Source organism: Mirounga leonina, unplaced genomic scaffold (genome assembly GCF_011800145.1).
Source record: "Mirounga leonina isolate KUSES-001 unplaced genomic scaffold, KU_Mleo_1.0 Mir_176, whole genome shotgun sequence".
Classification (NCBI taxonomy): Eukaryota; Metazoa; Chordata; class Mammalia; order Carnivora; family Phocidae; genus Mirounga; species Mirounga leonina.
In genome coordinates this window covers 4,423,342-4,445,981 of record NW_023270454.1, presented here as the reverse complement: position 1 = coordinate 4,445,981, position 22,640 = coordinate 4,423,342, and the positions used below count along the sequence as shown (strand labels likewise).

The window sequence follows — 22,640 nt, the reverse complement described above, 5'->3', positions numbered from 1 at the left end:
CATGCTGTCTTGATGATGACAGCATGGTACTGGCACAAAAACAGACACATAGATCAATGGAACAGAATAGAGAGCCCAGAAATGGACCCTCAACTCTATGGTCAACTAATCTTTGACAAAGCAGGAAAGAATGTCCAATGGAAAAAAGACAGTCTCTTCAACAAATGGTGTTGGGAAATTTAGACAGCCACATGCAGAAGAATGAAACTGGACCATTTCCTTACACCACACACAAAAATAGACTCCAAATGGTTGAAAGACCTCAATGTGAGACAGGAGTCCATCCAAATCCTAAAGGAGAACACAGGCAGCAACCTCTTTGACCTCAGCCGAAGCAACTTCTTCCTAGAAACATCACCAAAGGCAAGGGAAGCAAGGGCAAAAATGAACTGTTGGGACTTCATCAAGATAAAAATCTTTTGCAAAGCAAAGGAAACAGTCAACAAAACCAAAAGACAACCGACAGAATGGGAGAAGATATTTGCAAATGACATATCAGATAAAGGGCTAGTATCCAAAATCTATAAGGAACTCATCAAACTCAACACCCAAAGAACAAAGAATCCAGTCAAGAAATGGGCAGAAGACATGAACAGACATTTTTCCAAAGAAGACATCCAAATGGCCAACAGACACATGAAAAAGTGCTCTATATCGCTCAGCATCAGGGAAATCCAAATCAAAACCTCAATGAGATACCACCTCACACCAGTCAGAATGGGTAAAATTAACAAGTCAGGAAACGACAGATGTTGGCGGGGATGCGGAGAAAGGGGAACCCTCCTACACTGTTGGTGGGAATGCAAGCTGGTGCAGCCACTCTGGAAAAGAGTATGGAGGTTCCTCAAAAAGTTGAAAATAGAGCTACCCTATGATCCAGCAATTGCACTACTGGGTATTTACCCCAAAGATACAAAAGTAGGGATCCGAAGGGGTATGTGCACCCCGATGTTTATAGCAGCAATGTCCACAATAGCCAAACTGTGGAAAGAGCCAAGATGTCCATCGACAGATGAATGGATAAAGAAGAGGTGGTATATATATACAATGGAATATTATGCAGCCATCAAAAGGAATGAGATCTTGCCATTTGCAACGACGTGGATGGAACTGGAGGGTATTATGTTGAGTGAAATAAGTCAAAAAGAGAAAGACATGTATCATATGATCTCACTGATATGAGGAATTCTTAATCGCAGGAATCAAACTGAGGGTTGTTGGAGTGGGGGGTGGGGTGGGAGGGTTGGGGTGACTGGGTGATAGACACTGGGGAGGGTATGTGCTCTGGTAAGCGCTGTGAATTGTGCAAGACTGTTGAATCTCAGATCTGTACCTCTGAAACAAATAATGCAATATACGTTAAGAGAAAAAAAAAAAGAAGAAGAAGGTAGCGGGAGGGGAAGAATGAAGCGGGGGAAATCGGAGGGGTAGACGAACCATGAGAGACGATGGACTCTGAAAAACAAACAGGGTTCTAGAGGGGTGTGGGGTGGGAGGATGGGATAGCCTGGTGGTGGGTATTGAGGAGGGCACATTCTGCATGGAGTACTGGGTGTTGTGCACAAACAATGAATCATGGAACACTTCATCTAAAACTAGTGATGTAATGTATGGGGATTCACATAAGAATAAAAAAAAAAGAAAATATTTCAGTTTCCCCTTTTAAGTGCTCACAGTCCCTGTTCTCTCTTCCTCTCCAAAAATATATATTATACAACTTCCCTCACAAAGGTCTTTTGTTTTGTCTCTGTCTTTGTTTCCTCATCTGTCATGCAGTGTCATTTTGAGTACTCAAGCTCTCTTTAAACTCTTCCGTCTTTGTACTTCAGAGTCTCTTCACTCATCACCATCCACAGAAAATCATTTTAATCAGTAAGATAACACTTGTTATGCCTGTCTCTTAATGTTTTCATTAAGACTCAAACTAGTTAAAAGATGTAAAAATACTTTGAAAAACTTATAACCCTGAGCAGATATACGGTAGTCTTTTGATTTTGCTTTGGTTGGAAACAGAATTATGCTTTTAAAAGAATTTCTAGATGATAAAAACACATCACATTTTACTGTTAGACTGTATGCATATTTCCAAACATCAAAAGGAAACTATTCAGATGTTTGGTCTACCAACATGTCAACCATCTGGAGGTTTCCAAAAAGAGTACTTAAATCTTTATTATAGCAATGCTTGTGTGTGTGTGTGTGTGTGTGTGTGTTTGTTTTCTGAATAGTTCACCTGACAAATTCTGTGGGAAAAGTTTCATTTAAACTGGTTTTTGGTGATATGACAGTTATACACAACTGTATCTGTTACCAAATCTCTAGGACCCTTTTTGGAAGATGCATATCTTTCCATGATAAATGAAGAATCATTAAGAAATTGAAAATTATGTAATAGGTCTTTTTCACTAAACTAAGGCTTGAAACTTAGAGCCTGAAGCCACTCAAGTTAGGTGTTGTCCCCCTTCCGCATGATATACTCCAGTTTTTGAAGCTTGGATGTTACTAAGTAAAATTTGGAAGGGCCCTCTTTTCCTCATTCTGCAGCCCAAATATCTATATATTGTCTCAAGTAACTGAGGAAGAACATTCTTTGAGGGTGGAAAAGAACCAGTATCCTGACTGCTTTCCTTTGAAGTTTATAGGTATAATTCCATGTTGGATAGGCTGGAGTAGCCCTGATCAAGGCAAATTTCAGAAAGACACAAGGGATCTTTTAGGTAAAACAAAACAAAACACTAAAAGGTAGAGAAAAAGACCAGATTATATACCTGGACTTACTCAGTAAGGGAGAAGAGCGTGGAGACAGATTCATGATCATATTTCTAGGCTAATAGAATCCATCCTATTCTGATTACACTGATATGCCTTGGAGAAATGGCTGCATGTATATACATATAACATATGACAATGAATTTCACTTATTTGTCAAAGATGTAACTTCTTTGTTGAACTGGACAAGAGTTTTCAAATACTGAAGGAGTAGTATCTCAGGGTTTTATGCTATTCACATAAAATTGCTATAACAACTCATTTTAAAAAATTTAATCTGCAGTATAAATTTTTCCATCACTTTCTTAAGTATAGACATAAGCAAATCAATAAACGATTAATAGCATTTGCTTATTTCTGTAATATAATTTTCCCACCACAGCCCATTTCAAGCTACCAGTGTGACATCACTTAACGTGCAGTAGAGGTGTATGGTTGCTATATGCCCCGTGTGGGTGGATAGACTGGCAACACACAGCTGTGGTAGAACTAAACTCAGAAGAGCATAGGTTAAAATATAGTGTAATAGGAAGTCATGAGTTTTGAGTATGCCCTTTGCTTTTGTGATGATTAACTGTGTCAACTTGCTTGCACCCTGAGGTGCCCAGATTAAACATTATTTCTGGTGTGTCTGTATGGGTGTTTCTGGATGAGCTTAATGTTTAAATCTGTGAGCTCAGTAAAGCAGATTGCCCTTCTCCACGTGGGTGCATGTCATCCAGTCTGTTGAGGCACTGAAGACAAAAAAGGGCAGAAGAAAGAAGAACTCACTCTTTTTGTTTCCTGTGTGCCTACTTGAGCTGGGACATTCCACCTCATTTTCTGCCCTTGGACTAAATTACACCAGCAGCTCTTCTGGTTTTCCAGCTGGCAGATGGCAGATTCTGGAACTTCTCAGAGCTCATAATCGTGTGAGCAAATTCCTTGTAATAAGTAATTCTTCATAATAAATCTCAATCTCTCTATAAATATGTATATGCATATATGATATATAATGAATAATGTATGTAATAAAATACATACCTACACACCCATGGTTAAGTACATAAAATACATACATCTCATTATATATATGTATATATATTCTGTTTCTCTGAAGAACTCTGAGAAGCCTCTGAGAACTCCATAACATTTAATATAATTTATTTAATTATAAATTTGTACAGGATGGTTTTGAGTAATGGCTGTGTTTCATAACCAGCTCATAATATTCCTGAAAATCTAACAATTGACACTCACATACTCACTGTCTATAATTTTTGCAACTCAGGCAGTTTTAGTATAAGAAACCTTTACTTGAGCATGAAGTAGGAGAAGGAAATATGCCAAAAGAAACCTTTTTGCCCTGGAAGAATTGGCTGGAAGTCTGTATCCAAAAATATTGACAGTTCAAGCCTGCGGGCTATAGCATGGCTCTCAGTGACATCGGACAAGCAGCTTCTGCTTTAGCCTTGGTGGTGCCAAGCCCAGCAATAATAGTGAGGCAGTGAAGGGGGAGATAAGTGACACCCATAAGCAGGGCTTTCTGGAAGGTTGTTCTTTTCAAAGCCCAATCTTTAGAAGTATGTCTTAGTTTCTGTTCTCCCAGTATAAACATCAGTGGAATTTTGAGTAATTTTTTTGAGTAATTGTTAAAAAGTATTTAAAAAAAGAAACCTCAGGAAGAAGTCTCATCTTCTTATGTGACTGGCCTCAAGTCTTTTCATTTTGGGCATTAAAAGATGATGTGAACTTTATTCATCTCCATATTGTGATGCCTGGTTTCTGTGGCAATATGGTTAGAGGACCATAGGAAAAATAGTCAAATTCATCATGTGAGACTTTAACACCTAACGCAAAGCTACAACATAACTCCAAAATATTTATTTTTGAAAATGACCACACACAAGAGGCTCAAAAAGTTGTGGTTTTATTCATTGACATTATGGGGTATGTTAAATCAACAGATGAATGAAGCATTCCTTGATGGTTAAGCTAAATTGTGAGCATTAAGACTTCTCAAAATTAACACTTATATGTGATGGTGAGAGGATTATACATGACAAAATGAAAAATGTTTATGTTTAATTAATCTTGATGTGATACAGACAACTATCACACTTCGAAGAGCAAGGGAAGTGGAATATTGAGGATCAGTACATGACACGTGAATTCTGTTCTCCCTTCTTCTGCCAAAGGCTTCACTCAAGGGGTCTTTTTTTTTTTTTTTTAAAGATTTATTTATTTATTTATTTGACAGAGAGAGACACAGCGAGAGAGGGAACACAAGCAGGGGGAGTGGGAGAGGGAGAAGCAGGCTCCCCGCAGAGCAGGGAGCCCGATGCGGGACTCGATCCCAGGACCGTGAGGATCATGACCTGAGCTGAAGGCAGTCGCTTAACCAACTGAGCCACCCAGGCGCCCCACTCAGGGGGTCTTATTTTGTCATGGGCTATACTAGTAAAATGACCGTGGGGTAAAAACACAAGCCACTTGTAATTTTACAGTTCTGACTTGAACTTGCATAATTTGAGGGGTTTTGGTCAAGGGTTAATTTCTTTCGTTCTCCAAAGAGCAAAGCTAGGCAACAACCTTTCCCATCCTTAAAAATACATTAAGGATCAGGCTTTAGAAAACAGGCAATTTCACTGAGTACATTTACCTGTTGGCCGGACTGATAAAAATGTAAAAAGTATAATGCCAAGTGAAAAGCAAAATATATCTAAGTACAAGATTCCTGGTTGTTTAGATTTCTTGATTCTTGTCCTAGCAAGTAGCATTTCAATGAAGTAGATTTTTTGATTCATTGTCTGATTAAAAGAAAAAAAATTGTAAGCCATGGTTATTACAAATTATAAAATATTATGTAACATTGATAACATTTATAAAATTTAAATAATACTAAGAACCCTACTGAGTGACAACAGCACTAGCTCCATTTTGTAGGTGAGAACACTCATTAAATAACTTGATTTGAAGTCCCACAGCTAGTTTTGGGTAGAACTAAGAAAAGAACTGAAGTTTCCTGAGTTCAAGTCCAATTTCCTTTCCATGACACTAGATTGCCAATCTTGCCCAGTAATGGGACTTGCCCACTTATTATTCCAAGCCCCTGAGGGGTTGAACGGATATTTTTTTAGATGCTAAGTTTTTGTGTCTGTGACCAAATAAGAAGATGAGCATAATTTCCAGAATTCCCTGCAGAGTGGATCACACAGGGGGTTCAACAGGCCGTGTCAAATGGGGCTTGCCAAAGGAATGAATGCTGCTCCTGGTCTTAGGACCTGGCTGATCCTTTCTTAAGGAAGTGATAGTTGATGGTGTCTGAGTCAATGATTCCCTTTATAATGTCTCGCAGGTTCAATTCCAGAAAAGATTCAGGGAAGGGGGTGGGGAGTAATAACACTTTCCATATATTTTATCCCAAGTTTTTCCCCATTTATGATTCTTTGTTGTTCAGAGACTGTTTTTCACTGAAACAAATACTGTATTCAGTCAGAGCAGTTGAGTTCCCTAGCCCAACTTATATATGATTCTATAAAACACAAAATACATGGATTATAGCTTATTGAAACACCTTAAAAGAAGTAAAACCATTGAATCATATAGTATATATTCTTAAATGTTATTGATTTTCTGACTACCTTGTAAGTTACAATTATCAGCTCTTAATCAAGAGTAAAATGTACTCATCAACAGAGGGTTTTTTAAAATGAACTTTTCTTTTTCTCATCTTAGTTTGTATTAAACTCATCACGACCTAACAGAAATTTATAGTTTTTAGCATAGATTTAAGCAGTCTTAATTTCACATCTCACAGATGACCATGTAGCTACTTTTCTCATTAGCATATTAGTATACACACAACCTTGAGTTGTTTTTGTTCAGTATGGTGGCTTTTTTTTTCCTTTCTGAAACTGAATTATTTTAAAAATGTGAAGTAAAAAAAAATTAAAAATAAATAATAAAAAATTTCAAAAAATTAATAAATAAAAATGTGAAGTAAATTGTGTTTAGTGTATTGCAGAACTCAGTGGTGCATCTTTCTCAAATCTGAAATAAAAATGAGAAAATATTTTGAAACAAAAAAGAGAAAAAAGGTCTTACGTGATATGGTTCAGAGTGTCTCCTCTACAATCAGCTTCAGATTTTAATTTACAGGTCATGGCCTCACAGCAAGGATTGGAACATTCCTTTAGAAGATACACACAATGAAAAAGTGGGTTCAGCATTTTTTCTATAGACCATGTGCATACAATTTTAGTACAAGATAGCAAAAAAATTTCAGTTTTTAAACTAAATTACTCCACTATATAGATTCCAGAGGAAATGACCAAGGAAACTTAAAAATAGAAAATAATGTTAAGTGCAATGAAAACTACCTCTTAAAAGGAGAAAAATAAATTTATCCAAGAATTACCACAAATAAATTTGGCCTAAATGATATTACATGTAAATTAATTTAAAACTTCAAGAGAATATTTCTCTGCTATTCAAACTATTTGAAGGTAGGAAAAAAATTTAAAATTCTCAATTTATTTTACTAAGCCTGCATAATTCTGATAATGAGAGCTGGTAATGAATACACACACACACACACACACACGCACGCACTTACACAAATACACATGCATACACACCTACATACATGCACATGTGCATTCATATGTATACACATGCATCCATACATATACACATGCACACACGCATACATATACATACATAATTCTCATTTTTGAATATAAATGCAAAAGCTTGAATGAAATATTAACAAAACAGCAGTTTATTAATATAATAACTCTCCATTACAACTATGCAGTGTTTTTTTTTTCACCAAAAATACAAGGGTGTCTCCACAATACAGAATAAAGTAATATCATCCATCACATTAAGAGACTGAGGGTAGAAAACAACTAATATTATTGTGATAGATGGCAAAGATTAGAAAATAAAGATAATCTATAAAGAAAGAAAATCTGGCTGATAAATAGCAAGAATATATCTAATAAAATAAACAGTAAGACATGGATTATTTATAGTCTATATTTTTATGAAAATTCTGACAAATGCTGTGAGAAAAAGAAAAGATATGAAAGTATAATAATAATTGGAAAGTATAAATCACATTTTCATTCTTTATATGTAATAAAATATTTGACCAAGGAAAAAATAGAGAATCAACTCTAAAAACAATGGATGAGTCACTAAGATCACTTTTTAAGGTAATAATAAAATAACATCAAAAGGAGTAATAAAGTAGAACCTAATATAAAAAGGTAAACATTACACACACTAATAGCAAAAATAAAAATAGAAAATACTTCAGAATAAGCTTCATCATATGCAAGAACTACATGAAGAACTTTATATTTAACTTTTCTGAGAAACTCAAAAGACAACTAGTCTTTTAAAACAATCAGATTGTGGGGTGCCTGGGTGGCTCAGTCGGTTATGCATCTGCCTTTGGCTCAGGTCATGATCCCGGAGTTCCAGGATCGAGCCCAACATCAGGCTCCCTGCTCAGCGGGGAGTCTGCTTCTCCCTCTGCCCCTCACCCCACTTGTGCTCTCTCTCGCTCTCTCTGTTGCTGTCTCCCTCTCTTTCAAATAAATAAAACCTTTAAAACAATAAAACAATCACATTGTGAAAATCCCAGTGGCCCTCAGAGAGAAATATGAATTTCATGCATTTCAATCAGAATCTCAATTGTATTTGTGAGCAAACTGCCAAAAAAGTGCCAAGAGCTATATGGGAGAATGAACACTGAAGAATGATGATGCAAATTCCACCTCAAGAAATGAACACACTAAGACTGTTGAATCACAGATACCTCTGAAACAAATAATACATTATATGTTAAAAAAAAAAGAAGAAGATAGCTGGAGGGGAAGAATGAAGGGGGGGGAAATCAGAGGGGGAGACAAACCATGAGAGATGATGGACTCTGAAAAACAGAGGGTTCTAGAGGGGAGGGGGGGATGGGTTAGCCTGGTGATGGGTATTAAAGAGGGCACGTTCTGCATGGAGCACTGGGTGTTATATGCAAACAATGAATCATGGAACACTACATCAAAAACTGATGATATAATGTATGGTGATTAACATAACATAATAATGAAAAAAAAAAAGAAATGAACACACTTGCCACTGCAGATATTAAAATGCTTTGCATGGTTAAAGTCATTAAAATAGTGTGTGATAATATCTAGGTAGATCAGCAGAATGTTTGTTTTTAAGATCTAGAAATAGACCTAAATGGGTACATAAAAATAGTAAAATAGCATATGAGATCATGAAAAATTGGATTATTCACTAAAAGATACTATATAAAGTTTACAAACTAGTTTTTAGGTAGGAAAACAGCTATATAAAATTCAGCTGCTCATAAGCCTGAACTCTAGTTTTATTCAACTCCTTAAGAAGAAAATCAACACAAAATGGAAGCAATACAGGAGCTGGCTGATATACTTAGACAATTTTAAACCCTACACATCAAGTGTTTTTCTCTCTCTGTCTCTCTTTGTCAGTGTGCACTGACTACAGGCCCTGGGATTGCTGAAATCAGAAGTACCCCGGATTGTGAACAACTTCAAATGCCTTTCACCCAAGAAGCCATATGGGAATGCAAGCAAGTAGGAATGAGATAAATTTATATCTAACTTATTATAAAGCACCAAATCATTTGTATTATTTCATATTTCATTATAATTAAAAGAATATTTGTAATACTCTTTACAAATGATTAAGTTACACTATGAAATCTTCTAATGTAATTCAACAGTTTAAAAAGTCTGAATAAATAACTGAAGCAGAGAGAGATTATACGCTCTCCCCATTGTCATGTGGCCTCTTAAAGTAATGAATTAATCTTGGGTTACCACAGGCTTCATTCATTACTGGCTTTGGATCTTTGGAACTAGTTACTTAACTTTTCTGAGTTTTACTTCTCTAAATTGGGATAATAACAAAACCCATTCTGTAGGTCTGCTGTGAGTAATACAGGAGATATGGTGTACATAAAAATTTATTTTGCAGATTGACACATAAAAAAATCTCTTCAAATAGTAACTCATTTTTTCAGTCTTAAAAGTAAAAGAAGATTGCTAGGAACTCAGAATGTTGTCTTAGAAACTAGTGTGGAATTGCTGGCAAATATTTATCAGAGACATTCTTTACAGTACATTGATACTTTGCAGGGCCAGATTTTTATAAAGATTAGCAGAATTATAGTAATTATCTTAGATGTTTTATATTAATAACCTATTTTCTACAGGTTTATGTGATTTTTCTTTCTCTCCTTCTCTGTTTCATTTCCTGCCTGGTTTATACACTGGCTCGGTGAGGAAAGGCCTGATCTCTCTATGGAGAGAACTTGCTTCTAGATCTGTAAGTGTTTTTGCTCAACAAATGATCAACTGTGACTTTAGATGATTTAAGAATTTCTGACCAATATGTCTAGGAAAGATTGTAAATGACATGTTATGGTTAACGATTTATTTCTTTACATTGAACTTTATACAATCATGTCATAAGCGTATCCTGGCTTTTGAAATGCCTTTCAAAATGTGTCTAAAATCAGTATTAAAAACACATGTGTGGGGCACCTGGGTGGCTCAGTAGGATGAGCATCTGACTCTTGGTTTCAGCTTAGGTCATTATCTCAGGGTTGCAAGATGGAGCCCCCATCTAGGGCTCTGTGCTCAGTGTGGAGTCTGCTTAGGATACTCTCTCTCTCCCTTTCCCTCCTCTCTGCCCCTCCCCTAGTTTGCACCCTCTCTCTCAATAAATAAATAAATAAAGTCTTTAAAAAAAAATGAAGAAAACCTCAAGTGCGAGCCTATTTTTTTTACCATGATGCCATGTTTGTCTTTAGAAAGAATTTCCAAAAGAACATTCCTTGAAGAAGGAAAAGAAGAAGAAAACAGCATAATTCTCATGCTGCAATAACTCTCTAATAAATTTTTAATTGCAGATTTTCATACCTTAGAAGAGCCACAATCACAGTCTTCTCCTAATTCCAGAAGTTGGTTCCCACACACTGGTTTCGTTATTATATTTTTAGGAATTGGTGCTTGCAGTAGGCACTTTGGTTTTTGAGATAAAATGTATTTCTCAAAATGTGAACGGCAGGTTGTACTGAAATCCTTCGGGAATTTTGAACTGTAACCAGAAGAGAAATCATGAAATCTAGTGATAAATTAACATGAGAATCTGACTTGTCTAACTATATCACCTGGTTCAATGGAAATTCCAAATTCAATATCTGTTTAAGACTGCACTATGTTATATGTGGAGGGCGAAAGAGCATAAATACTACGCTAGTTGGAAAATTGTTTCCCTAAACACTGAGTTTGTAGAACTGGAAGAATTTCCTGTGTGGATTCAGTACTGTCCTAAATGGCAGGAATGATGAATGAGCCTCACCATTTGTGATCACCACCGAGGGCTGAGAGGTAAGAGATAATAATAATGAATTAATGAAAGGGAATAATTGCAGACTTAGGATATATTTGGATATATTTATCTTCCTACTCATGAGGACTTTAAGAGCAAGGTATTCTTTTTTATTTTTCTATCCTAAGTCCTTGCAAAGTGACTGGCATTAGAAGCTAATTAATAACATAAAAATGGTTTAGTGATTAGTGATGAAGATATATAAGAATGTTGTCATCATCTTAATTAGATACATATTTTTAGAAAACATATTATTATTTAATAGAAGTTTGTACCTCTTAATCCCCTTCATCTATTTTGCCCATCCCCCTACCCCACTGTCAACCACCAGTTTGTTCTCTGTATTTATAGGTATATTTCTGTTTTTGTCTGTTTGTTCATTAGTTTTATGTTTTAGATTGCATTTATAAGTAAAATAATGTGATATTTGTCTCTTTCTGTTTGATTTATTTCACTTAGCATAATACCCTCTAGGTCCGTCCATGTTGACATGATGGCAAGATTTCATTCTTCTTTATGGCTGAGTAATATTCCACTGTGTGTGTGTGTGTATGTGTGTGTAGCATTTTCTTAATCCATTCATTTATTGATGGATACATAAGTTGTTTTCATGTCTTGGCTATTATTTAAAAATATGTTATTTAATGTTAAAATTATTTTAAGTTAAAATAACATGGTTACTATACTCATAATCTCTAACTTGGCATATTTGGAAATCTTAAATAATTAGCCCTGATAAGCTGGTAAAACCTGTGCATCAAGAGTCTATAGGGTGAATTAATGGGATTCACAGCCCTTGGTAAAAAATACCCATTCACTATATAGACTGCATCTGAATTCTTTAAGATTTAAGAAATACATATTTTTTCCCAAGGGTGACAAGGTCTCACCTCAGATATTGATTCATCACACAACTCCCTGAGGGACACTTGGTATAATATGGAACATCAGGCATACCAAGGACATGACCCAACTCATGTGACATCACTCCTACAAGAGCCACATTATTCTTTTTCTTAGCCTAGAAAAAAAAAAAAAAAGAAACATCTATTACTTATATTCAGTTATTTCCTAGTTTAATAAAATAGTTCGACAGATGAAAAATAATGAGTCATTAAGCTCCTTTTCCTGTCATGGGCTATTGTAAAATGTTGAATTAACATTTGAAATGTCTGGCTCCTGTGAATCCAACCATTGAATCAATGCTCAATAAATATTTTCTGAGCTAATGAGGAGTTCTTGGTAAATGATGAGTAAATTAAGTAATTACATTCTTCATAAGAAGTACCATACTATGTATTCAAAGGCCTCCAAAACCTATTGTCATAATGCTTGACATTGGTAGTACTTGGCCATATGACACCAAAATGTACCTTCTCCGACCTCTCTGAGCATTGATACTGAAGATAATTAATTTGAAGTTGGCTCAGGCCACAGAGGGCATCTGGGTTCCCTTTCTGTTCCAATCTTCCTGTTCTTATTCCCTAATACCAACCAAAGAATGAAGATTTCTGGGCGGGCCAATGTAAGGAGATATTCTGTTTTATAATCTAAGGTATCTTCAGTGTAACGATTTACCAGTAGGTTCATTTCTACTTCTATTTACTGACTCAGCAAACATTCTTTGTGTTAACTCTGTATGAGGCATAATTCTGGTCTTCATAGAGGACACAGACTCACAGGGAGCCTTACTATGAGTTTACAAACCTCAATAACAGCAATGGAAGCCGGGGAACACAAGGAATTCGAGGCTGCCATTCCTACACGTCCATTGCTGAAGCCATTTCCACTGTGTGAAAATTACAGGTCTATTGTCACAATCTGAGTCTTTGGAACCATTAGCTTTTGTCAATTATGTTTTAGATTTCCCATGTTGCTCCACCCTTTTTATATTCACTAGGCTCCAGAAAAGCTTCTGCTATTCCATAGCATTATATGATCACAGATGATCACCACATCCAGGAGTCCATTTTAGTAAACCTGACATGGGTCTCCACATTCTTACAGGTGAATTCCTAATGGTAGAACTTCAGCCTCTCTGACAACAGATTGGGGAGATACGATTGAACAGAAATCTCTGCCAAGAACCTTTTGGGATAATTCTCCACCCTACCTTCATACACCTGGCCCTGGTCAGCATATGCTCACCTGAGTAGCTGTGCATGGTCATGTATCCTCATTTTCCCCAGGTTAGAACGATGCCAATTCAGAAAGTTGTGAAAGGTGTCACCTGTGTTGGGTACCACCTTGATCTTATCACCATCCGACCAGATTTCCATACCTACCAATGCCACTTGAACATCTATGGTATTATAAATCTGTGGGAAGAGCATTTTTTTTTTCATGAAAATGTTTGAGATTTCTTCATTGTCTTAAATCTTTTGTTCACCATAAGTGATGGATAAGTGTATCACGTTTTGAAAATAGAAATCCTAGAAGTTGCTTTTGCTATAGTACAAGTGATTTTACCTTGATGTTAATACTTGCCTGCTAAATTTCCCAAAACTCCTGACATTAAGCCATTGTGACCCTCCCACCTCCTTACTTGGTGAAACCATAGAGAAGCCCCAAGCTTCTATGTGGAAGTACATGTTTACAGGACAAATATCTTACCACATTGAGTAGGTTCATCACATCAAACACAAAGCTTCTTATCAAAGTCAGGTTTCCCTTATACATGTTATACTGTAAAATATGAAATACAAACATAAAAAAAAGTTGACGTGGTACAGGATTTAACATTTTAAGAAAAATTACACATTTCAACATAAGTAAATGTTTTTCATTCATGTCTGACTTATATAACACTGTGTTTCAACAAATTCTTTTTAAAGGTAAGAAAAAAAGTAGGCATCATATATATTTCAGTGTTTTTCATTTTAAGTTGAAGAAATCAAATTAACAATTTCAATATTTCTAACCATTTCAATATTATTAAAATTTGATTATAAAGCAATATTTGCTAATTTAGGATCACAGATTATAGTATTTTTATGGATATAAATATAATTTGTAAAATATATATAGTCTTGTATCTACTCTATATTTACATAATAGGGTGAGAATTTTGAAAATATTTTAATAACCCATTCTTTTTTTGCTTTTCATCATTATGGTTGATTTCTTATAGCTATCTGGTATTAAGTATACTTCCAGTATCTGAATATATTGGCAGCAGGTGGATATTAAAGGGTTGGAGAGTGAATGAGAACTACTGGCAGCAAGGCAGGTAGAAAAGATGTGACAATCAGGTGGCCAGAGTGCATTTTCAGCTAGGATAGCTTATTTCCTTTGCTCATTTGATAAGAAAACTTAAAAGTTGACTTAACTGCCCAAGAAGCATACATACTCACAAAAGCATTATCCAGCACCAACAAGAGATCAATGTACTTCTCAGCCTGAAGAAAGTCTTCTTGCTTTACAAAGAGTAAAATAACATCATTAATAATCATCTTTATCCTAAAAGATTGAAAAACTTGCAATGAGATTTTTTTTCCAGAGGGAAATTAAGTTAAAGAATAAGTAAGTGAATTATAGGCTTTACCTTTGCAGTAACTGTTGAACACAATGGTATACCATATATCATTGTTGAGATAATTGGAAGAAACGATGACATAGGAAATATACACTTACCTCTGGGCTATTGAGTGACCTGGAAGTTCGAATATGGCCTTGTTTCCTGCCAACACTTCTTACACCACAAGTGTGATTAGCCAGGTCTATCTCCTCTTGGTTATATGTGAGGACAGCATGTTCTTCTTGGTCTGTGCTTTTCAGAGGCTTTATCATATATCTTTGGTCATGATGTGTGAAGTATCCCCTGTAAGACACAGAGACTCATATTTCAAGATTCTCTGCCACACAGAGTCACAATAATGACCAGAACAGAATATACCTCTCCCTAAATCATAAGCTCACACATACAGTTTTCATGCATAGGCTTTCCAGCTAACTTTTGCTAATTTAAGTTATAATCAGTACTTGTCAATAGTAAAATGAAGTCTATATTATTTACTAGAAAATTCTGAACAAGAATTGCTAAGATGAAGCTTATCCCAGAGAATTTAGAATTTATATCATAAGCTCAATAAATAGTTGTCCATAGTTTATTTATACACTTAGCAAACATTTCTTGGCAGGTCCTAGGAATATCATGGAGGACAGAGTAAAGAAGTGTTTAACCCCAGAGGAGAGAAAGAATCATGAGCAAATCAGCCAGAGGAACAGGTTGGAACTAGTAGTAGTTTAAAGAATTCTTCTTTTTACTAAGAAAATGAGTTCAGAAATATAAAGTGAATTCGTATGACAGAGGACTACAAATACAGCATGGATAGTCATTAAAAATTACGTCTATGAAGGCATTTTATGATATGGGAAAAGGCTTATGATACCACGTGGCATGAACTATGTTAGAGGAACAATTATATATATTTTATTTCATATTTCAACCATGTAAAAGATATATGTTTATATGCATAAAGGCTGCAAACATGACAAAATGTTAATGATAGTAGTCACTCCTAAGCAGAATTTTGTGGTAGTTGTTTTCTTATTTGTATTTTTTCTTACTTTCTAAATTTTCCCTAATTGGCAAGAATTATTTTTGTAAACAGAAATATCACACACGTGCATGTGCATGTGAATGCATACACTGTTAAAAATTATGTTAAACATAATTATAAAATGATTGCAAGTGTGATACTTTAATCTTCATTTTAACAGCATTTTATCTATGCAGAAGATTTCACCAAGATAATAAGACATGACATCCAGGAAGACTCAATTCTGTGTAATAGAATTGTACTTAATGTTTAACATTTTTGCAAGTGACTCACCTCAACCCATTACAAGTACTAATGCTGGCAACAGAATCCTTTTCATTTAGTATGTGTCCATTATAGTAGCAATGTTCCTAAAGATGGGAAAGAAATATATTTTTTTAACTATAAGAATAAACATATCACAGTGTGGTGAAAGCTGTTATTTTGAATACATAGGAAGGTTCTTCAAATAGTGGTGGCAGCCAGACCAGTTACCAGAAACAAAAACAGTGAGAACTTCAGAGATTTTATGACCTGTTCCACTACTGACCCTGGAAATTCCATCTTTGATGGCTGAATTGTCTTTCTGGCATTAATTGCATGATAGAAAAGTCCAAGGAGTGTGAACTTAAGTGGGCTCATGGTGAAAGTAGTTGCTGCATCTGAGAAGGGCCCAGCCCTCCTGGGATCGACAGTACTTCCAGAGAGCTCTCAGGTTTGAAGACCCTCTTTTGAGAATATGGCTTCCCTGTGTGAGTCCCTAAGACACTGTGCATCACATATTAATAAAACAAGGTACCCATTTTTCTAGATTCCAGGGTTCTCAAGAAGTCACACTACCACTCCTAAGCCCCTCATGGGGCTGGTCCAACTTGTCATTTTAATTGGCATGTTAGTGGAATCCCTTTACCAGCATCAAAACCACAGCAAATTTATTCACAACTAGAGAGTCATACATGGTTGGTGCTCCATATAAGCAAAGTAGGGGGTCACATGTAGAATGATCCAACAAAGCTATTGAATAAACTCTTGTTCAAAATAAACTGACTTGTTTTAGGGTCTGAAATTCCATCTATGTTTTTCTTGATTTGGAATAAACCTTGTCATCATAAACATTTTCTTGTAGAGCACTTGGAAAAGATACCAAATTAAGATATCAGCCATTCACACTTGAGTATGAATTAATTTAAGTGTTAGCAAAAATCCAGATATCCATGAAACCAGAGATTTTATGTGAGAAGGGAACAAAGAGCCACTTTGTGACAGAAGTTTTGCCTTTTCATAGAGACACACATGTTTGGGGGTGCCCAAGGAGAGTGGCTCTGAGAAATTCACTTAGCTTGGTAACACTCCATGATTGTCTTTTTGTATTCTCTTCCTGTTCTTACCCTGGCATTGATTTTCTATGTCTGACAGCTAGGCCTTGGCATTATCTATGGCATGGTGGTTTAATGAGACATAAAATTATATTAATTAAATAATTAATATTCCCTTTCTGACCTCAGGATATATACATATATTGTTCAAAAATAGTAAATAGCTATATGATGTTTCAAGTAGCTACCAGCAGAATATTTCTAACCTTTTGATAAGATGGTTTAGAGGAAAGTGGACTTGTGGTTGCTTCTACAAATGCAGTACTTGGAAGCCTCCTACTATCCTTACCTTTAAAAAAAAGCTGACTGTGATTTTTTCATCTTTTCATCTGTTGTCTCATTGGTCATAGACAAGCACCTTGTTTCCAAGTACTTCAATTTCTTTTTTAATTGTCCTTGGACCTATGCATCTTACAACATAAGTGGCAGATCCTAGAAAGAGTCCCAGAAAGTATTCAGAACCTACCATGTTCTGAGGGCTTGTAGTGATTTCCTCTCCTGTGGGTGAGTAATATGTTTCAGTGTAGTCTGGCCGCAGGAGATGTCTGCAAAGTTCAAAAAGTTGCAAGGTACATTTAGGGTGGTAATAAGGGCTAATGTTCCTGACAAGATCTTTCGTACTGAAAGAATGATTATGCCTACATTGAGAAACAGCAGACATGCTGACTCATTGATCCTTTTCCAACATTGGAACTCTGTTGCTGAAGCAAGTCAAAGTATTAATTATGCCCATTAGATTCAAGGGAAGAATTGCCCCCAGATACTTTTCAGCTGCAAATTCTCTATCCTCAAATGGGTTATTTTGGTATTCTTTGCGTCAAAGACTAACATGCATAAAAGACCATTGTTATCAGGGAGAAGTTCACTAACAGATGTAGAATTTAGTGGAGCCCCATCCCCAGGGATCTATCTCAAGACTCTGTGCCCTAAATGACCCTTACATACGTTCTTATAAAAATAATAGGAAGCCACGTCAAAAATTTGAGTTCATATGGGTAGAAAAGATTTTCAGTAAATTGGGAGAAATATTAAGGAAGAAAAATATTTATCTGTGTTGCTCTCTTTGCTTTATACTTTGCATGTAATTTCCTTAGAAAGCAACAACCTTCTTAGCTAACATTAGCACGATCTAATAACATCTAAAACTCAAAGTGTTTCATGTCTTCTACCTCAAATAGCATTAAATAGAGACTCAATAAGGTTTATTTTTCCATATTCTGTTAATATAATCTAGTGATTAGACCTTCAGGAACTACAACTTACTTGCTTTTTTGCAGGTGAAGAACAACTTCTTCTCCATTTAATGTAATCTGATACTGAAGTTCAGGTTCATATCTTTCCTAAAAAATATTTAATAATATACTGATATCAATTTATATTTCTGAGTCTATCTAAAATGATTATAATACAATGATACACATAGTATATATAGAAGAATAATTACAAGTGCCTGTAGTATAAAATAGTTCTCTTATATATTTAAAATATATAAAATAAAATACAAATTGTACATTAAGATGGATTTCCAAAAAGTATAATAATTCAGTAATAATACTCACAGATTAAACTAACTCTACTATGTAAGATAGGAACTTATTATTTGCCCTACTGTACAGTATACTGTCCTGTGTATCCTAATGGATCACTAATGGTTTAATAATAAGACACATATTTTTCTTACTTTAAAAACCAAACAAAATATACTAAAGAAAACCAACTAAGAACTACTAGGAATTAAGGTAAAAATTATAAGTATTTGCAACAATGTAAGAGTCAAAGAGTTAATATCTTTAATATATTTTGTAAATCTTGCTAATTAATGAGATAATGTTGAATTCTCCATTATAAGCAAAATGGTCAAGGAAAAGGCAATTCTGTGGGGCAGGAGGTGAGGATACTGTTTGGTGAACTTGGCAAGAAACATTTCTTTCTAGAAATGGCTTCCCTTCCTGTGCTCTCCCCCTAACCTCCAAACCGAGAAATGTCTAAGCAGCTTTATTTTTTCTGATCAAGTGAAATAGTTAACTCTCTTCCTACTGCTTGAATGTAAAAGCATTCCTAGAATCCTGCATTCGTTCCTGGACAAAGAGGAGCTGTGGATATGGGCTTCAAAAGTAAACTGTTAGGCATCACCTCTATTAGTAAAAAGGCTTTTTATTGGCTCTCTGATTGTGAAATCCCACTATCATTCACATTACTTACCTCTTTGCCATTCTCTGTCTGGTTGTTCTGTATCTCCCTTTTGTGTAAAATGTGTAGTTTTTTAGGACGAACTACTTCATAGAGCTCTAATTCAGGTGTTTGCTTTATGGCTATTGGTGGAGAAAAAAAGAAAAAATATTAATGTAATGCATTTAAAGGTCTTGGGTTTTGTTTGGTTTGGGTCCTTCTTCCTCCTTATCAGCTTTGATAATGACGAAATTTTATTTGCTCTATCTACTTATTCTGGAAAGACAGGGAGATGATGAAATAATTCTTCAGAGGATTTCTCAGTACATGGAAGCTTCTAGGAGCCAGGATTCTGCCTTGTAGTCCAGTTCCCTCTTCCTCTATAGTCCTCCTCAAAATTGTGGATTTTTCTCTTAGTGTTCTCAGAGATCTCTGTTTTTGCTTTCTATGTCTTTTTCTCTCTGTGGTGCAACCCCTGACTACCTCTTCCAAAAATCAAATTTTTCATAAGCAGATAATACCTCATTATTAGGAAAGACTCTATTAACCACTATTTTATTTCTAAGTGTAACAATAAACCATTATGTTTTTCCTCTCATTAGCATTTACCCTCAAGACTTCAGATTTCATAGGAAACAAAGTTTGTGTTATCCCTTGCTGGAGCAATTTCAAAGCATCAGGTAGCAAGTAGGAAAATCAGACAGCAAGTAGGCTAAATGTCCTTCTTGATACACTTGGTATAATATTTCACAGACAATTTTATATTTTGCTTGCATATAGTAGGAAGAGAACTGATATCAGAGCCAAAGGATATGGTCTTAAGTCCTAGCTAAATGACCTTATAAAAGTTATTTTGCTTTCCTATCAGTTTACTTATCTAAAATGGAGGTTGATGTAAAAATTGAATAACATAAAATATATAAAATTATGCAGCACCAGTCTAGTAAGATGGTAGGTGCACCTTATCTACCCTTTCTTTTAATTGTTCAATCACTCATGTAAGGTCAGTCTTATTTTTAAATGCTCCCATTTTCAAAGATAAATGTCTGTGCTTAGAGGCAATTTCCCACTGAAAGACAGGGTGACCTTGGGAACACCAAGCAGTTTAACACCTGGCTGATGTGGAGAACCTGAAGGAAAATAATCAAGCAAAAATTTTCTCCTATTCAGACCCCAGAGTTCTGCTATGATGCTATCCCAAGATGGACTCATTACACAGGGAAACAGGAAATTTATAAATATATTACTAAAAGTTTTTTTTTTTTATCAATGGAGAATATGAATCCAGTTAATGGAAAGAGTTGTGGGGTTGAGGTTAGAATAAATTTTAATAAATTTTAGTCTTTAACTGTTCAGTTGGTCAATTAAGTTTTAATTTTGCTTAATACTGTAATTATGTCTATTGCTAATTTTACTTAAAAGTCTTCCTTGTCATCCATCCTAGCACAATTTTTGGTCAAATTGTGTCTTGATAGATGATGGTCTCTTTATGGAGTAGAAAATATCAATGTTATTCAAGATAGCATTGGAGATGGTGAGAAAATTCTTGATTTCTGGTCTGGAAGTTAATCCTCTGGTGTTATTTGGGCTGTATGTTTTAGAAAATACAATTATAGATCTAGTAGAATTATTGAATGAGAAGTAAAATTTCAGGTGCACCCTAACTAAATTATTATACAAATCACACCTTGACTCTGAGCATGGAGTTTATATAAATTGAGTAAATATATCAAAATGCAAACAGTAGTGATCTTTGGGTCATATAAGAATGTTACTTTTTCAAGGGTACCTTAAAAATGCATTAAATAATTTGATTTTTGTATAAAACGTCAGTATTTTAGTGCTTACCTTGAGTTTGAATGATGAGCCAGAGGACAGAAAGTAGGGCCAAAGACATCTTGCCTACTGCAGATAGCTGAGAAGTGCCACACAGCATGAAACTGGCCTCCCCAGCGGTCCAGTTTTATCCTCCTCTACTTCTCTTTACAAAAAACAAAAAACAAAGCAAAATTAAAAAAAAAAAAAACCTCAAGCATTCTTTGTGAGTTTAGGCAATGTTTCTTAATGGTGTTGGGAAATTGCCAAGAAATTGCAGTGTCAAGATCATGAGAACGTTCCTCATTTAAGAGAGGTGTTTATGTCTGTGGTTACAGCTTGTTAGGGAATTTATGTCTGGACAGCGGCTTGGCCCTGGTGTTCCTATAGTGGTGGGAAAGAATCAACTGAGACCGAGATGCCCGTGTACATATTTGCATACTCACCAAACTGAACCACCACAATTGCCATTCAGTAGCTTTATAGAAATTGATCTACAAATTTAAAAAATATATTAGTAGTCCATACATATTTTGAGAAGTTGGCGCAGAGAACACAGAATCGATAAAGCAAGTACTAGGTAAAGTCTTACAAACTTGCATATTGTAATTCCTCTGACTTTTAGTCTCCTTATCTGTAAAAACAGATAAGAACAACACCGACCTCAAGCTTCTTATAAAATTTGTACAAGGCAATCCACACACATGCATGACACATACACATGCAAGACTATAAAGAAATGCACGGTGTACATTCTCTCGGCACTATGAGCCTCAACCTAATTATCCTGTATATGAAGTACAATTGAAACACACTCCTGCAGAAAAATTACAGTATTTTTCTGATTACAAAAATAATGCATTTTCTTGGTCATAAATATCAAGAGAATATTTAAGAAAAAAAAGTTGGCTACCTAAAGGCCCATCATCAGGAAAGGATTTCCATTAACATTGTGGCATTTTTATATCTTTTCTGTTTACTAATAAAAGAAAAAAGAAAAGAAATAGACAAAAATTAAAATTTATGAACTTTAGTTCTTATTGTATAGAGGGTTTTGGGAACCTGTTTTTTTTTTTTTTTTGTACAGCATGAAGCATTTCTGTGTTTATGTGTGTCTCAGTATGTGCATATTTCTTCAACTGCCACTTCTAATTACCTCTTGTGGATAAATTACTAGTTACTAGAAATGGTATTATTTAATTAAAAAAGGTAAATCGATGTGAGATTCTTCATATACATTGATACGAAACTTCTCAGAGAGTTATCACCAAATTGCATTTCCCTTTATAGTTTTCCCAATCTAGAAATCTGTGCTCTTTAACTGCTGAGGCTAATTTTCCCAGTACCTTTGGGGACTTACTAGGATGTGATTGTGAGTTTTATAGTTACTTCTCTAGGTCTAGCCCGTTTTCTGTCCTCTTATATTCTTTTGAGCCATTTAAGTTTTCTTTGTAATTTTATACTTATTTTGCTGATCCAGAAGATCAACATTCTACATACATCCTATAGTGGTTGCCATTAAAATCTAACAGAATAT

The 22,640-nt window shown here is 35.2% G+C and overlaps 1 protein-coding gene across 2 annotated transcripts; it reads right to left on the bottom strand.

Annotated features, from left to right (window-relative positions):
* Nucleotides 1-4,662: 4,662 nt before the first annotated feature.
* On the bottom strand, nt 4,663-21,730 carry ADAMDEC1 (ADAM like decysin 1). Of its 2 annotated transcripts, XM_035022584.1 has the most exons (15): nt 21,550-21,730; nt 21,137-21,269; nt 19,322-19,431; nt 18,383-18,459; nt 17,586-17,664; nt 16,038-16,114; nt 14,836-15,022; nt 14,556-14,618; nt 13,816-13,887; nt 13,351-13,520; nt 12,910-12,991; nt 12,093-12,223; nt 10,731-10,908; nt 6,856-6,941; nt 4,663-5,558 (listed from the first exon to the last, which is right to left on the bottom strand). In XM_035022584.1, exons 2-15 carry the CDS (start codon nt 21,222-21,224, stop codon nt 5,552-5,554), a joined length of 1,407 nt encoding a protein of 468 aa, XP_034878475.1. In that variant the 5' UTR covers nt 21,225-21,269; nt 21,550-21,730; the 3' UTR covers nt 4,663-5,551. The 2 variants fall into 2 exon arrangements, with proteins under 2 accessions (XP_034878475.1, XP_034878477.1); XM_035022586.1 differs by lacking the exon at nt 21,550-21,730 and having other exon boundaries at nt 21,137-21,524.
* Nucleotides 21,731-22,640: the final 910 nt, after the last annotated feature.